Source organism: Spodoptera frugiperda, chromosome 20 (assembly GCF_023101765.2).
Source record: "Spodoptera frugiperda isolate SF20-4 chromosome 20, AGI-APGP_CSIRO_Sfru_2.0, whole genome shotgun sequence".
Taxonomy (NCBI): Eukaryota; Metazoa; Arthropoda; class Insecta; order Lepidoptera; family Noctuidae; genus Spodoptera; species Spodoptera frugiperda.
In genome coordinates, this window is record NC_064231.1 from 11,219,443 (window position 1) to 11,236,753 (window position 17,311).

The 17,311-nt window shown below is 36.0% G+C and overlaps 1 protein-coding gene across 1 annotated transcript; it reads right to left on the bottom strand.

Annotated features, from left to right (window-relative positions):
• Positions 1-671: 671 nt before the first annotated feature.
• Positions 672-13,578, bottom strand: LOC118282425 (ionotropic receptor 40a). Its single transcript, XM_050701091.1, has 15 exons — positions 13,322-13,578; positions 12,963-13,056; positions 11,927-12,022; positions 10,379-10,515; positions 7,282-7,441; positions 7,016-7,122; positions 6,667-6,760; positions 5,892-6,050; positions 5,327-5,480; positions 4,705-4,937; positions 3,519-3,678; positions 2,971-3,067; positions 2,261-2,417; positions 1,436-1,529; positions 672-999 (listed from the first exon to the last, which is right to left on the bottom strand). The coding sequence occupies exons 1-15, from the start codon at positions 13,516-13,518 to the stop codon at positions 800-802; spliced, it is 2,139 nt and encodes a 712-aa protein (XP_050557048.1). The 5' UTR covers positions 13,519-13,578; the 3' UTR covers positions 672-799.
• Positions 13,579-17,311: the final 3,733 nt, after the last annotated feature.

The following is a 17,311-nucleotide window of genomic DNA, read 5'->3' on the forward strand; positions in this document are numbered from 1 at the left end:
CAACGTAAGTTGTTTCAAATTTTGCTTGAATTTTGATGGCAACGTAGTTGAAGCTTTTAAATCTAAAATTTAACTAAATAGGATGAAAAGAAAATAATGAACTTGATCAAAGTTAATATTATTTATTACTTAAACAACATTGAGTGACTACCACTACCCTTAGTACGAGTTTGCTTTACACTGAACGAAATCGAAACGAGAGCGCGTTCGACGCTCTGATTGGCCGGCTTGAATGAACCAACCAATCAGAGCGCCGAACGCACTCTCGTTTCGATTTCGTTAAACGTAAAACAAACTCGTACTAAGTCCTCTGAACATGTGCCAAAACTACACTATGTATTTGCAAACTTGAAAATAATCACATCGGTAAAAGCTCCAGCAAAACACTCAATGACTATTTGCGAGACAAATCTAAGATCTCTTACTTGACAGTAGCGTACGTTTAATGTAGTTGCAACTGCAACTACATTAAACGAGATCGGATAAAAGAGAGGAATAAAATACCTACTATTATTCTACTAATAAACATACTACAAACAAGAAATATACTTTTTACAATAACTTTCGTGAGATATGCTAAATTAATTATTATGTTATCGGCTTACTCACATAACTGTTTGACGAGGAAAAGTAGCAGCACGACAATCGCCGCGTCGTGTGTCGCGGAATGCTGCTCATGAATATGAGCCTCTAGCTTGGCTTGAAACTAGTCGAGTTCCCCTTCAAACAGTTACGTGAGTAAGCCGATAACATAATAATTAAGAAATATACTCCCAAAATCAGCGGCCATCTTGTTAAACTAATCCTTAACATCGGAGCCGAGCGCTTTATCAATGCTTGTGAACATGCTCGTACAGACCTTCTTGCAGCCTCGTTTGAACAACAGCACAGACTTGCCCAGCACTAACAACTTCTGTGCCTTTCTGTGCTCGTTCTGTGCTGGTTTCTTACGACGCTTGGAACGACGATGGAGCTGGATTTCTACTGCCAATGATATTGCTGGAAAATTGTTAGATACAGTTGCGAGTATTAGTATTAACATAGGGTAATAATTAGAGGATGAATTAAACAGTTAAGTGAGTAAGCCGATAACATAAAGGAAGTTATAATAAAATTTGGATTGTATAGTGTTTTATTAAATCTAAAAATTACAAGTCTAAAGCAAGCCTATTTGTAAGACTTTTATGGTGAACTAATTTAGTTTAAGGGAACGATATTTTTGTTCGTTTTTACCCAAATGAACATGAATGTTGATGCATTCATAATACCAAATTGTCTACTGTTGCATACAACAATACTGCTGCATATAACAAAATAGCTGTCAATGGAGACATAAACATTATAATGTACTAATAGATAAAACTTTAAATTTTCAAGTTAATCACTAAATTAAATCTAGTTCCTTTGTAGGAAATTCTATTAACGTTAATACTACCTGCCAACAGATGTCCAATACCGAGCAAACAGAATGCGCCCCTGAGCATCCTCAAAGACACTGGCTGCAGACCTTTTGTCGACTCTCCTTGTGGCTGCAATACAAACTTAGATAGTATAGTATATAACTATAGTAGGTATATCTAGTATTTGGTGCTTAGAATTGAAGCTACTGCTATTCAGTTGGTGTCATTGTTGTATTACGATTGATAAGTTGTTAATAATAACTTACGGTCTACAGTTAAAACAAGTGAGATTAGAAATAGTCCCTAGTAATAATATGACATAATAAGTAATTGATGAGGACTTCTTTTAAGACCAAATTACTGTAGTTGGGCCATTAAAAACGTGTGAACTATCACGCCAAAACTATGTGACTATTCCACACAACTGTGAGCGAGAGATATGATAAAATAACTGTAACATCATAAGAGTGCTTTTCTACCAGAAATGTGCTATTCTACGTTACTGTAGATGCGTCTGGCTTCCACCAATCATATTCATTGGTACATATAGCTTAGCACTGGTGGAAAAGGAATCTGGACTTAAGCTAAGCTATGTTTTTTATGTGGAAAGATGCGTGCTATAGGCGGCTTCCCACATCTTCCGTGCACAGCTTAGTATCAGTGGAAACGGTCACATAGTTTCATAGCTTAGCTATTACATCTTTATAGCATAGCTACATAGCACATCTCTGGTGAAAACCTTGTGAACTTAAACCACAACTTTTGTTCTATGACTTGGCAAAATTAATCAGGCTTTAGGACAAAAAATCCATACATAAACTACTTAATACAATTAAAACTCTTGATAATCCTCTACGTACAGTTTGCGAAGAAGCAGCCGCAGAGTCTCCCAACGCTTCACCCCCTTGTTTGTCACTCTCTGTCACCGGATCCGATCTTCTAGCATGTTCTGGAAGATTCTTGTACTCATCCGTTGTCATCTTCGCAATAATACCCGCTTCAAATAGCGTCATTACGCTGTGGAGAAAGGTAATAAGCACCCTTTACTTGGTGATTGAAATTCGTTCTTATTGGCAAAGGAATACAGTTGGAAACTATTCCATTCAGCTGAACATAGCTCAGAGTAGGTATTGTTGAATAGTGTAAGAGAGAATTGATGTATATAATTAGGTTGTCTGGAATTATGATGGTTATACAAAAGAACTTAAGGTTTCTCTTTAATCATCAAGTTCAATGGTTCCACAATGGTGTTATAAATAAACTAGCTACTTTCACGTGATTCCACTCGTTCTGATCGGCTCCTATTGATGCGCAGCGTGATGTTTTATAGCCTACCTTCCTCGAATAATGGACTTTCACACACAAAAATAATTATTCAATTCGGTCTGGTAGTTCCGAAGATTAGCGCATTCAAACCAACCAATTAACAAACTCTTCAGCTTTAAACAATTAAACAGTATAAGATAGAGCTGGTACAAATAGTTTTCTATAAAGTTCTTAATTTCTAAGGATACTTTCTATTTTGGTATTTTTCACATAATAAACATGTATGTATATATTTCGCACTCACACATTGTTAAAAGTTTCCAAATACGGGCATCCGATTTGTAAAGCGATTGCTGAATACCGTGTGTATAGCTTTTCACTCAAATGAAAGTTGTGGGAGCCTGGAAATAAGGTTAAAATTTACATTATATCAATTTAACGGAAAGATATCCATACAGATTCACATAATAGTGACTAAATAGTTAACAGCTAATATTGCGATACATTACAGTATTTATTCATTATTGACCATTGTGTGTGTAGGTCTCGTTGGTCGAGTGGTTGCTAGTGCGGCTGCAAGGCAAGGGGTCTCGGGTTCGATTCCCGGATCGGGCGAAGTATTACTGGGCTTTTTTCGGTTTTTCGAAAATTTCTCAGTGGTAGCACGGAGTCTGGAAATGTGTGTGTTTGCCCGATATATGGCAATAGGCTCACCACCTATGACATGGGACTTACAACATAAATTGTGAAATGTGGGTGTACATGGCATTACGTGCCATAATGTGCACCTTTGCCTACCCCTTCGGGGATAAAAGGCGTGACGTTGCGTTGTGTGTGTCGGCAAGTACTTACCAAATCTCTCAGTATCATAGTACAGAGTTTCCCTGCCTCCTAGAACAGCAACTCGTTTATGCGACAGCACTAGTCGTACGCCCACCTCCACGTTGCGTACGCGCTGCACTCTTTGACGACGCATCAGGTTCGCTAGACGGCCGTACACGCCTGTACCGTTCTAAAACGATGATGATTAGTAGGTAGTATATAATTGGTATTATAGGAAAAGTCTTAAACATGAATTTTATAAACAACTAACATGTTTATAATCTTTTGATTTTTGATAACCAAACGTCTGGTAAAATTTTGAACTCAATGAGAATTTTGGAATAACTAAATTTGTTCTTTCCAAACTGAGTGACTACGAGATGTCATAACTGAAAACTACGCCCTTCTCTATTTTTCAACACGCAGTCTCATACTACAAATGCGTTGTTAATTGTCCATATTTTTATGTATCACCTTCTAAGCGCTTATAAACTATTTACACCTTACTTATAAATAAAATATTTGATTCGTCACAGTACACGATCACATTAGGACATCTCTTTGTACAGGTGTCATGGAATCAACAAAATTGCAATTGAAAAAACGAATTTGCAATTACTCAGGTAAATGTATTGTATTACAAATTAACTGTTCAAAAATTGAACACTGTTTTACTATGCAGTCAATAATAACAACGGATCTAGTAAACTGTGAAAACGCATGAAAAATCGTGCGCCTGAAAAAACAGGCTTCACTGTAATACTCGTTCGCATTTATATGCAACCATAATATCTGCATAATAATGTGATATTGATATTGTATCAACGAATGAATACGCTGAGAGGGATTAAGTTGAAAATCAACCTTATTTTCAGTTAATTATCGACTAAAATTAATGAATTTTTGATTAATGTAGATTTTTGATACCGTACTAAAAGTAAAAATGTCCATTGAATTTAGAAAAAAAAAACAAAATTCATAAATACTAAAGAATATTGGACATGGGACTTACAACATAAATTGTGAAAAGTGGGTGTACATTGTACATTACGTGCCATATATGCATCTTTGCACCCCTTCGGGGATAAAAGGCGTGACGATATAAAAAAAACTAAAAGTCAAAATTGTGTTAATTTTGATAGCGATTCGATAAAAACAATCCGTTTGTAGCAACATGCAAGAATCACAGGATTAAATACGACTCCATCCTACTTACTTCAAGAATAGCCAATGAAGAGCTGTGGCTTTCCACCACCAGCTGGTACCCATAATCCCTCATGGCTTCCTCCAATGCTGATAAAGTTCCTATGGGTCGTTCCCTTGAAGGCTTTGCTATCAAACTGGTGAGGTTTGCTGAGTACATATCTCCTATAACGTAGGTCGCTCCGAGGGAGATCAGGACTGATACCAGACGGGCCTTGTGTGTGCTCGAGGGCTCCTTGCTGGATGCTGGGAGAATTGAGATGTAGTGTTGGTTAGTATGGGACTCTTAGAAGCTAGAAGTAGGAGTTTTTTGGTACTTAGGTTCAAAAAAATAATATTGTTCTTGACGCTCCCTCTTGCCTCGCCCAAGAGAGAAGTCATTGGATGATTTTTCCCTCTTAAAAAAGGGTGATGTTTTAGACTTTTATACATAAGGAATTTGTATCGTTTCAACTATTATAAACACAAAATGAACTCGGGATCGGGACTAGACAAGCTACTAAGTCGCAGTACGCCCATGCAGTCAATTGTCAGGACAAATTGGGGCTTTAATCATGATTGTATTCATATAACGATAAGTGATAAAATAAAAAGATAATTATACAATTTTATTTATAATCTAAAATATGTCTTACATTGTCTCAAGAACAGCGTGGTGGTGAACCAACAACAGCTGCTGAACAGTGACAGCTGGTCACATTTACGTTTTTGCCACAGTGACTGAGCGGCGATGACTATCCACAGCGCTGGTCCAGTCACGAGCAGCGTTGCAAATACTAGTGGCCATACCTTAAAACATACAAAGAAATACGAAAAAAGTGCAAAAGACATCAGGTAAATTACCCTCAGATGATCCTATGACCTAGTCATATGGAAAACTTAACACATCCGTTAATTCAGCCAGCCTTTTGGAGGTTAGGAATGGTAAGTTGTTGCGTTACAAGTGTGTTGCCGGCCTTTTGGGGGTTAGAAATTTAAGGGTTGTTGGAAAATCGGGGATTAGGAAGGGGGTTAATTAGGAATTCGGTAATCTCACTCACACAGCGAAACACAACGCAAACGTTGATTTACGTCGGTTTTTTGTGAGATCGTGGTGTCACTACGGTCGAGTCAGCCCATTCATGCCAATGCACGGCTCTCCCACACTTCTGAGGACCTGGTATCTGCGTGATAAGTAAGTTTGTACATAATAATAGTTACCTCCCACTGAAATGGCCTGATGATGGCTAAGGTTTCACTCAACTTCGCTGGAGCATGTGTCAGGAAAGCCCCAGAATCTGCCAGGGTCATGAACGAGAACTCCACTGCTTGCAGCCGCTCCCATGTCATTGTTACATCGCCGAGGAAGAAATCTGCTTTCTGGAGAACGAAATTAAATTTAATTTGTATAGTGACTTGGAAGCTGATTTTATGTCATTCCATAGAGACTGTTCGACTGTTCGATAGCGACTATGGAGTGACATAAAATTCTTGATTGAAAATTATTAATTTAAAGAACTGATTTTAGTTACTTATATAACTTATCACCACAAACATAAGGCAACAAAAAGTAAGTAAAGTACAAGTGTTCATGTTGGTCAGTTTCCACCTATTGTGTATTAATAATTAGGTTTGAAATTCTTTTTTGGTTGTTTGTGGTCTCATTCATAAGTCCTGTGCAATAAAATCAGGATTCTATATCATATATCAACGGCCTATACGTGACTACTACTGACCAAAGGCCTCTTCTCACATGGAAAAGGTTTGATCATTAATCACCACGCTTGCTCAATGCGGGTTGGCAAAAATCAGTATTCGACTAAACAAATAACTGGCGAAAAGTTGTACACAATCAGTACATCTCCGTCTGTCTCCTGTGAGAATTCCACGTGTCATATTAAGTTATGATTGAAAACAAACAACGGGGCAATTTAATTGTTCTGTTGAATTCCTTTGAGAAATTATTCTGTGTCTGTAACTATGGGTATACACTCACACGTTTCCAAATCAAGCCAAGCGTGCCCTTGAAAGTTCCGTTACCAGAAATACTTGACCCTTGGCTTCTGTCTGGTGGATCGTAGTACTTGTACCTAGAGGACGAAAAGAGGTTATGAGTAAGGGGAATATGGGACTTTAGAGGCGAAAGTATGTGATTTGTAAATAGAAATATAATACTAATGATCGCTAGACCCAGTAACATAAACAATGTGCGTCAAATCTCCATTCACCAATTGAACGAATCCAATTTCTTATTTACTACAATCACTATTTGAATTTATTCCATAAAACAAATTAACTGTTGTTAGGAACCTACTGCTATTGATGTTAGTTAAAGATTGTCTTACTTGAAGTTAAGCTTCTTTGCAATTAAAGCTAGTAGTTTGTCATCACGTCCTCCGGTAACAGTGATTGTATTATCATTGTTGTACTTCACAAAATGCCAAGGTGGTGCCTGTAAAATAACTTTAATTAATAGATATTTTCTCTTTTTACAAAAGTGTACTACTATCTCTTCGTGGTTTTACCATTATGCTGTGCTTAATATTTTTTGTTTAAATATTGCAGTATGATTATTGCTATCATCAAGGACTGGTCTATCAAAGATACTTACGTGTAAGACTGGAACTTCAAAGACTCTTCCTTTAAAGTCATGGTAGACTTTATCAGGAGGTGGCAGTACAGGAGACTTGTACAGACGACCTGACCACCAGTTTACCAGGGTCAAGTGGTTCAAACGATCTGAAGTACCCTGGTTGTAGTAGATGCGGAACCTGGGGTGAAGTAGAAGAATATAGTGAAAGAGGATGAAATACAGACACGCAAGTGACAAAGAGACAATTGGGTTAAATTGGGCATTTGACTAGTTTAAACAAATGTTGGTAGTTGTTTAATAGGAAAGTAACTGAGGTATTACAATGTGAATTTGTTAAAGGTTTGATGACCTTCGACAAACCAAATTTTTATTTTTACCTAAATATTCTAGAAGCCTAAACGAATAAAACTTAGAAAAGAAACATCAAACAATCCAAAATAATAATTTAATCACCAAAGTAGCGACAAAGACCTCTAAAGGTGACGCTAATCCCATCAGAACTTCTAATCTCATTACACACAACAAGTAAATTAAAAATAAACCTTATTGAACAATATTTCCACGTAAACTGGGTGCTAAAATTAAGAATGACGGCTTCATTGCGGTAAACTAATAAAGGCCCCGAATGTTTTCTTTGGCGCTTATAAAATATTGGGGGCCAAGTCTCAATCGGCGTACGTCTCAATCAAATTACGGGCACGTGATTGTCCAAGACTTTGTATTCGTTGAATTTCGTAGAAGTGGGGGGAGCGATGTAATTTTTAGATGTACGATGTACCCCTAGGCGAGGCAATCAGTTGGCGGTATGGTTGGTAAAAGGACGTGTCCTTCTTACCTGTGAGTGAATAATTTTAATAATGGTTTTAGTTTGTAAATGAACGATTATGACTACTATGACAAATAGAGTATTTTGGTTTTCTATCGAGTTCTTTTTTCAAACAGATATAATAATTATAATCGAAAGAAAGAAAATAAAGAAAAAAAAGTATTTATTCGGCACATTACATGCACAGTGGTAATTGCTAATAAATAATCTGTAAGATTATTTGGTTTCATAGAAATAGGCACACGCCCATTGTGCCTATTTCTTCTTGTGTAATTCTTCTTTAAACAAAGATTCTTTCAAGAACTTCACACTTTTGAATAAGCAAAATTAAGAGAGACAGTACACAATACTCTAGACGTTTCCTAATTCAGTTTTCCTCGTAATTTGACGGTCAATACAAAGAAGAAACGTATCTCTTTATCAATTGTATCGCTCTCGAATGTCTAACGAAGCGATTTGATTCTTTGGAATGTTCACCGAAAATCGTACTCAATGTTTAACGCTGTGTGTTTGTGACGCAATGCTAATAGTCCGTCTTTCTTAGAGCCTTTTTTAATAACCTATCTGTAGGTAGATTTGGTAACTAAATATAGGATGTTCTGTCTAAATAGAATTTTTATTTTTAGTAGCTAAATCGGAATTAGAAATTGTGAAGATCGGATACGTACGTGCTTTGTTGTATGTACTGTAAATAATTACTTTCTAAAAATGTTACCTTTTAGAAAAAAGCTAAAAATTCAGTAAAGATTAGGAGTCACTGTTAACGTTTGTGTAGGAATACAACAAAATAATAATATAGAAAATTAGAAATACCTTTTACCCATACGCACTACCGATCACATCAACGTCAAACTACACACTCTACATAAGTTGTAAATTAAATCAATGAATGCATTTATTTTACAATGAAAACCTATAAACAATACACAAAGGTCCATCCATTATAATGAAACGTCAATATGTCTAACATTTAACGCGAGTGTTTACGTTTACATAACTGTGACGTCACAGCAGATATTGCATTAACTGGTTAATGTTTTAAATGGGCTGGAAACCCGATGTTCAATACTAAATGAGGAAGTTATTGAGTGTTGTCAATTATTAAATTGTGGGTAATGGATTTTGAATTGGTATTGGATTTAGTTGTTAAGATATGAGTTTTACGTGGATTGGGAAAAGTATTATTTACTTTTTTATAAAATATCTTGACTTGGTTCACGAGGTTGTCGACGTGTGGAATGTGGATTCGCCCAATGGGTTAATACCCAATAGCCCCGACAATCACCTAGGGGAGGAGGCTGGCGTTGGGCGGACGGAACAAGAGCCTGATGCAGCAGGCAATTCTCCTGGAAACGGCACGTATTGTGAGGTGGTTTCTGTCTCTGAAGCCCTAACCACCGGTAGCTTGGACTATGCTCCCACTACTGGTCGGCTCCTATTTTTATATTTTTAATTATTCCACACATCTTTTGCTTCTTATTTTTGGTCATTTTTTCAGATTTTGACGTCATGCTCATCTCCTATAACATATAACTGACGAATCGATTTCTTTAACCGTAACATCCACGAAATTCCTAAACCAATAAGGATATATTTTATATCGTTTTTTACTGTCTATAATTTTTCCACTGAAAAAAAAATCCGTCGATTTTTCCACGTGCCCGAGTAAATATGCGTCGGCGTTGTGTATCGTTAACCCAATTACACGACGGTGGGTAGGCAGGCATCTACTTATTCAATTATAACATTATCCATTAATTATTATCGTTTCATCAGTATTTCCATTATGTTTTAGCGCAGAGTGGCAGAGCTTTTAAAATAACGCAGTTTTGTAAATTAAAGCGTTTATTGCAATTGATTACATGTCATATTTATTTTGACACTATCTGTCGTAAGACACTTTTTTGTTCGCTTAAAATGTTCTCCTGTATCATTGTTGTGGTAAGAAGAAGTCAGCTTAGAACTCATACACATGAGGACATGTTGCCAAAAGCAAAAGTAACTGTAGCCGTCGACGCGCGTCTGCGCTACCAGTGCCGCGTCGGCAACCCTGATGACCCCTCTGCCTTTGGAAACAAGCCGCTCGTGTGTAAGAGCTCTTAGAAGAAAGTAGTCAGTAGTGAAAAAAAAGCAAAACACATTTATTGCATAGCATGACGTTGCCATTCTCTATATTGGTTATAGGTACGTATACCTATAACAAATTCAGTGCCCGTCATACTAAGGCTTAAGATATTAAAGAAACCTAAAACATTATTTATTGTCTATATTGAGAAAGGTGGAACTCACACGCTCTCCCGAGGGTTGGTGATGACTGCAACCCTCATGGCTTCTTTGATGGTCATCAGGAAGGTCTCGCTCACCTGTCCATAAGACCAGTAGAAGATGTACAGAATCATGCTGTGGATCAGGTTGTTGTCTGTCAACTAAAGGAATAAAATTATATATAATTTAGAACCATCAGTCATCAACATCGATATATAAAACACAAAACAGCACTGCTGAACGTCCTAGGCCTTCCCATTATTTCTATATGTGGAATACACCTATCATAATATATAACGGTACAATTATGATTACATAATACACGCCTGCTGCAAATTAGGTTCTATTACTGAAATAATTGAAAATATTTGCTGATTTATATTTTATTTATAGCGATTATTTTCTATGGAAAAATGCGTGCTATGAATGTGTGCTATGGATGGCTTCACTACTATCGATACATCGCATACTACTAGATTCATAGCTTAGTATCTGGGGAAACGGTATTACATCTTCGTAGCAACATAGCAATTCTCTGGTACAGAAGCACCCTTAAAAATCGGTCCAATAATTAAGTTGACTAACTGTAACTTACTACATACTCATTCCTTCTATTTTTATGGACAACTTCACAGTATAAAACAAAATGTAACCAAAGCTTCTTTTTATTACAGCCTAACAGATAGCCTATAGAAAACCCGTGACAAAGCAGACATTTTGTTATTAATCCCTTACCTATCTTCTATTATAACCTCAATTTACCTAGTCGCCATTCACTGCCGTATAGCCAACTCAATAGGATTAAAGTCCAAGTAAATTAATATTACTGAATAAATTATTTGTGTAGTAAATTAAAATTGTGTGTTGAATGGCGTAACAGATTCAACTGCACGCTTTAATAATGTTCCGAACCGTTAATAAATTCAAATAGAGATGCAAAAAGTGATTTATTTATGCAGTCGGCGCCATCTTTTTAATTAATGTAAACTGTGCAATATTAATTACGGAACGTTGTAATTCATGTACTATTTTGAGTGATTTTATCTTTATAATTAGAGGGGGAATGTTATTTATTTGTTTATTATTGTACTAGGAATTAGATATTTCTGTGATAGGAAAGTTATGGCATGTTTAGAGCTTGTTTAGATTATAAAGAACGCTTTTTCGGCAGTCACACTTACGGTTACATGATCAACGAGGCAGTCTTGTCTAAAATGTGTTGTTAAGAACAAACTAAGGAATAAGTTGACGACCTAGCATCACTGACGGACAGACTGAAAGACTATTATTTATTTATTTGTTGACATTTTAAAAGTATCTATTTACGATATAATTGGAATAAATAATTTGACTTGAATTGAGAACGCGTTCGGCGCTTTGATTGGCTGGCTCCAACAAACCCACCAATCAGATCAGAACAGAATCAGACCGATTAAAAGTAAAGCAAACTCGAACTTGGTGTACAGGTCAAACTGAGAACCTCCTTTTTTTGTGAAGTCGGTTAATAAATAGGTGATATTTTGTACTACGTTATACCAGTTTCGTTATAAATAGTCAGTTTGAAATAATTACCTCATAAAGAATATTCTCACATTCGTAAGGCTCACAGAGTATGAGACTGGTCCGTTGGTCTGATACGTCTAAAGCCTTTTTCAGTAACTCGTAATACTGTAACAAATAACATAATGGTCATCTACAAGAGTTAAAAAAATTGAGGTTACGATAAAACGAAAAAAATTTTAGAGTCCCTACTCTAAAAAATATTGATTATAAGTGTTGTACTTAATTGTAGAAATATATCTATTATATAAAAATAAGTCGGGTTTTCGTTCCTGACGATAGAACTCCAGAACGCACGAACCGGTTTTGCGCGGTTTTGAATTCGTTGGAAAGGGCTCCGTGAGGTTTATAGCAAAGAAAATTCAAGAGAAAAGCAGGAAAACAGGGAAAATCATTGGTGGCGAAACGGAGTTCGCCGGGTTTGCTAGTCTATTATATAAAAATAAGTCAGGTTTTCCTTCCTGATGCTATAACTCCAGAACGCACGAACCGATTTCCACGGTTTTGCATTCGTTGGAAAGGTCTCGGGTTCTGTGAGGTTTATAGCTAAGAAAATTCAAGAAAAAAAATCATGGTGGCGAAACGGAGTTCGCCAGGTTTGCTAGTCTATTATATAAAAATAAGTCGGGTTTTCCTTCCTGACGCTATAACTCCAGAACGCACGAACCGATTTCCACGGTTTTGCATTCGTTGGGAAGGTCTCGGGCTCCGTGAGGTTTATAGCAAAGAAAATTCAGAAAAAAATCAAAAGAAAAGCAGGAAAACGGAAAATCATTTTTCATATACAGCGTCATCTCTGATACAAAATATAAGCGAAGCTATCTGGTGGCGAAACGGAGTTCGCCGAGTTTGCTAGTATATTGTAAAATAATAATTGTATGACAAGTGCACGGTTCAAGAGTCCTTGGAAGAACTAAAATAAAACATAATAACTAGTAAAAAGTGCTTAACAAACTAAGTCCAAGCAACAACTATTTATATCGCAGTACACGGAAAAATCTTTCTTGAAATAATTTTCTCGGTAAGGCTAGGAAATTGGGATTTTTACCTTTTGTTTGTTTTCCTTTGTTGCTATGTCCAGATTCGTAGTCAGAACATTGTGCTCACTGAGCATACAAAACAGTTCAAATACGTCCTGTGACCTGAGAGAGCAAATACAGTATTTTTATCGTACCTATGTAGTATGTGAGTGCCTATGTAGTTTTGGTATATAACAATATATTTTATTTCTTCAATAGTAAGCAGCAAATTTTTCTCAGAATAGTTAGCCATGTAATGAAGGAGTAATTTTTTTTACCACTATCTATCTATCATCAAGAAAAGGGAGAAAATTCAATTTCTAAATTTGAACCAAACAATCAAAGAGGTCAAGCTAAATACAACCGTTTAATAAAAAGACTGTGTTACCTGATGTTAGTAGAATTTCCTCTGACAATGGTGATGCTCTTTGAAGGCAAGGCTTCAGCAATATCCTTTACAGCAACTGAGAAGTCTTTCGGCAGTGACGTCATGATGTCTGACGTCACATCTCTAACATCGAAAAACCCATGAACTGATACACCACATACGAACAAAATTACTCTTAATAATTTTAGTAGGAACATTTTTGTTTTTTGAAAACTGAATTGTATGTTTAATGCGTTTAGGTAGTTTTTTCTCTGAGATTTTTCCCGTAAAAATGTATAAGTACTTTGTTTATTTCGTGAAATTAATACTTAAGTGTTTTGTTTATTAAAGTTTGTTACATAATGTAAAATAAAACATTGATAATGATTTATATGGAAATCGAAATAGAAACGTCTATATTTCTAAAGGGTGTCCCAACAAGAACGCAAGATTTGAATTTTAAATAAAACGCAGATATTTTTAAAAAAATCGTGAAAGCTTTATAATATCGTAAAGTAGAGAAGATGAGGTTATCTATGGAACAATACATCGGGCAGATGGCCGCCGCGGCTTTGCTGAAACATACGCGATCTTTTAATGAATTTTTCAATGACCGTTTTGCATAAATGCTGCGGTATTTCATTAATACAGCGTCCAAATTTTTTTAAGACTTGAGTCGTCGTCGGCTTATTCGCATAAACCATCGACTTTAAGAAACCCCAAAGAAAAAGTCTAATTTTGATAAATCACATGATCTAGGCGGCCAATTCTGGTCTCCAAAACGTGAAATAACACGACCGGGACATGACTGATGCAGCAATTCAATTGTTTCTCTGGTTGTATGTTATGTGGGCGCCATCTTGTTGAAACTACAGGCCCTCCAAATCCATTTCTTCAATTCGAGGTACGGATAAACTGGTTATCATTTTACGATACCGTACACCATGATTGACTATTTGCGCTTGACCTGCCTCATTTTCAATCGTGTAGCGCTCCATTTTTACTAACCTCGTACCTTATACTAACAAACAATAACACTTGTTTAAATGGCAAACAATAATACTTCGAATGCCGCAAAATTAAAATCTTGCGTTCTTGTTGGGACACCCGTTATATAAATCTCTTTGAACTAAGTTCCTTTGAAGTAAATTCTAATAATTTGTAACGAATTCAATGCTCTCTCCGACCGACCGAGTTCGATGACTGGCTCGCGACTAATTCTCTCTAATATCTTATGATATTACCTACTTCTTTTATTATATTTTTGTCATAGATTAATTGTTGAGACGCGACATTGTTTTACCTGAGTGTAAAATTACTTTATGAAGATTTATTATCGAAATAAAAAGTTGTTTTAAAATACCACTAATAACTCTATGTAATTAAACAAAGTAGGTACATTAGCAATGAAAGCTGAAGCGTTTCTAATAATAATAATTTAATTTATGCTTACACTACAGTAGGTACATATACTACATGTAGTAGTGTATGCATACTACTTACGCAAAACATACTAATTATGTATGTGATGATCAATGATTTACAACTATTCTACACATCGAACACCACGTCCGAATATACATACATAACTAAGTCAACAACCAAAAAGCTTCCACATTTCTTTCTATTGCGATCCGGTCTTTTATAAAACCCAAAGTATCCAAGTGTTATGACATCTGTTCATCATATTTTTCTTCTTTGTCCTGTGCAACGAAGTATATCGGTCCCCTCTACGCCTGTGGATTGGCGTTTGACGAGTTAAGTGGCTACTTTTCATCGGAAGGGCCCACATGACCGATGAGTTGAAAGCTTTACCGTGTTGCCTTGCACATTGAACACCTTTGGGGTGAAGGATGAGTTCGTGCTAGAGTGAAGCGTAGGAGTTTTAGGGTTAGAAAAAAAAATGTTTCTTATGTGATAGGTATTTGGTTTCGAAAAGGCTCGTTTTTGAATTACGTCGTTATATATTTTTTTTTACATTTAATGGGTCGACGTTTGGCCGCTATCTCACCTGATGGTAAGTGATGATGTGGCCTACAATGGAGCACGTCTGCCCATAAGCAACCTATTCACTCGGGCTTTGAAGACACCCAGGTTATACCCATCAGGAAACACAGACTCCGGCAAGGAGTTCCACTCCCTAGCAGTTCGCACAAGGAAGCTTGATATAGTTCTATTTATACCTACTTAATTGTGAGTTTATCTAAGTTTAATCTGTTTCTCAATAATTCTCTTAGAACCTACTTCTAAGAGAATTATTTAACTAGTACTAGTCTTAAATGTGTGTTGCGTTTCAAGATAAAATTCATAGGATTCAAATATGGATTACATATAAACAGTATTCAACAAAATGTAGGCGCTTACTATGTATTAACATGCATTTTTTCGTGGTTCGTCTTACCTTTAGGTGAGACATATTATTACCTTTTTTTTTTTGCTTTCTGTAGTAAAAATCCCCTGAAATAAAATATGTAAATTACATACAATGTCCTATTCAATTGATCCCTTGTTGTGGTGTACATTAAATTATGTTTGTCTAGGGAAATCAACAAAGTAAAATTAGCTAAATAGCCCATAATATTTCAATGTCTTTCTCAACTTGAGGTACTTATGATAAAACTTATTTCTATGACAAACAGCTCTGTATATATTACCTACAATTGCTTTTTTTTGCTGAGTGTAATTAGAGAAAGTTTTATTTGTGGTTTAGATTTCAAAATGAGATCTATGATGATAAAATTAAAGTTGATTTCAGAATGATTTATTAGCTAGTACTGTGAATAGTTTGGTTGGAAAAAAAAAGTTAATATATTGTTACACAGATAAAAAAAACTAATTTCCTTAATCAATCCATCGTTGTATTATTAAATCGATTCTTTAGATATTGGTTTAATAATACCATACTACGGAATCTGAATTCCCAAAATTAATAAACAGAAATAAGAAAAAAAACATGAGTTCATAATTTTAATAACACAGCTGGAATCCAATATTTTCAATTAAGTTTCGTAGTAATTGTATTTTAAGTAAATATCATCGGTAAATAATTGAATTTATGCCGTAATTGTATAAATTCAATTCGATACAAGTTTATTAAAACCTTTAAATATGCTGAGTTTATAAATTCGTAGTAAAATATGTTCATAAAAATGTTGCAGCGAGTCGCTGGATACAGTGCCCTTAGTATGAGTTTGCTTTACGTCGTTTTGATTGGCTGGCTCAAATTAACCAACCAATCAGAGCGCCGAACGCGTTCTCGTTTCGATCTCGTTAAACGTAAAACAAACTCGTACTAAGCTCTCAGGTAAATAAATAACAGCCGTTCTATGTTTATCTTTCTATGTTTGACTGCACGGTTGTTGCAATGGCTGGGCAACCGGCTGCCGTGCAACGTGTAGTGGGTTCGATTCCCGCACGGAGCAACTCTTTGTGTGATCCACATATTGTTGTTCCGGGCCTGGGTGTCATGTGTATGTGAATTTGTATGTTATACAAAACGCACTCATGACACAGGAGAAAATTTTAGTGTGGGGTAAAAAAATAAGAAAAGAAATCTGAATCTAATTTCTAAGACAAAAGTGCTGTAGTAACTTCATATATTTACAACATATTCATACCTACAAGAAAAGAGCGTATTCCTTTTAAAAGACCGACCATGCACCTGTGGCTCCTCTGGTGTTGCGGGTGTCCATGGGCGGCGCTGATCGCTTACCATCAGGAGACCTGCCTGCACGTTTGCCTCCTATACCATAAAAAAAATTAACTAAAAAACTATTCAAAACAAGTTTCAAAGAAATCTCTTCTAAAGTTGTTGCATAAAACAATTATTTACTAGGTAAGTTAAAGCAGTAGCAGTAAAAAAATAAGGTGTCTGGTAGATCGTTTATCCTGCAATGCAATTTAACTGTAGCGTAGGAAATAGGGCGGGGCGCTAGTTGATAGGTCAGCTATTTGTTAACCAAGCACTTGTTGGAAGCGAGTAAAATCTACGTTTTTATTTTTTATTTTTGT

Coding starts and splice junctions, on each gene's coding strand:
- LOC118282425 (XM_050701091.1), bottom strand. CDS start 13,518: ATGTTCCTACTAAAATTATTAAGAGTAATTTTGTTCGTATGTGGTGTA. Junction 6,761..7,015: donor GCAAAGAAGCTTAACTTCAA/GTAAGACAATCT, acceptor TTCGTCCTCTAG/GTACAAGTACTACGATCCAC. Junction 1,530..2,260: donor CGGCTGCTTCTTCGCAAACT/GTACGTAGAGGA, acceptor TTTGTATTGCAG/CCACAAGGAGAGTCGACAAA.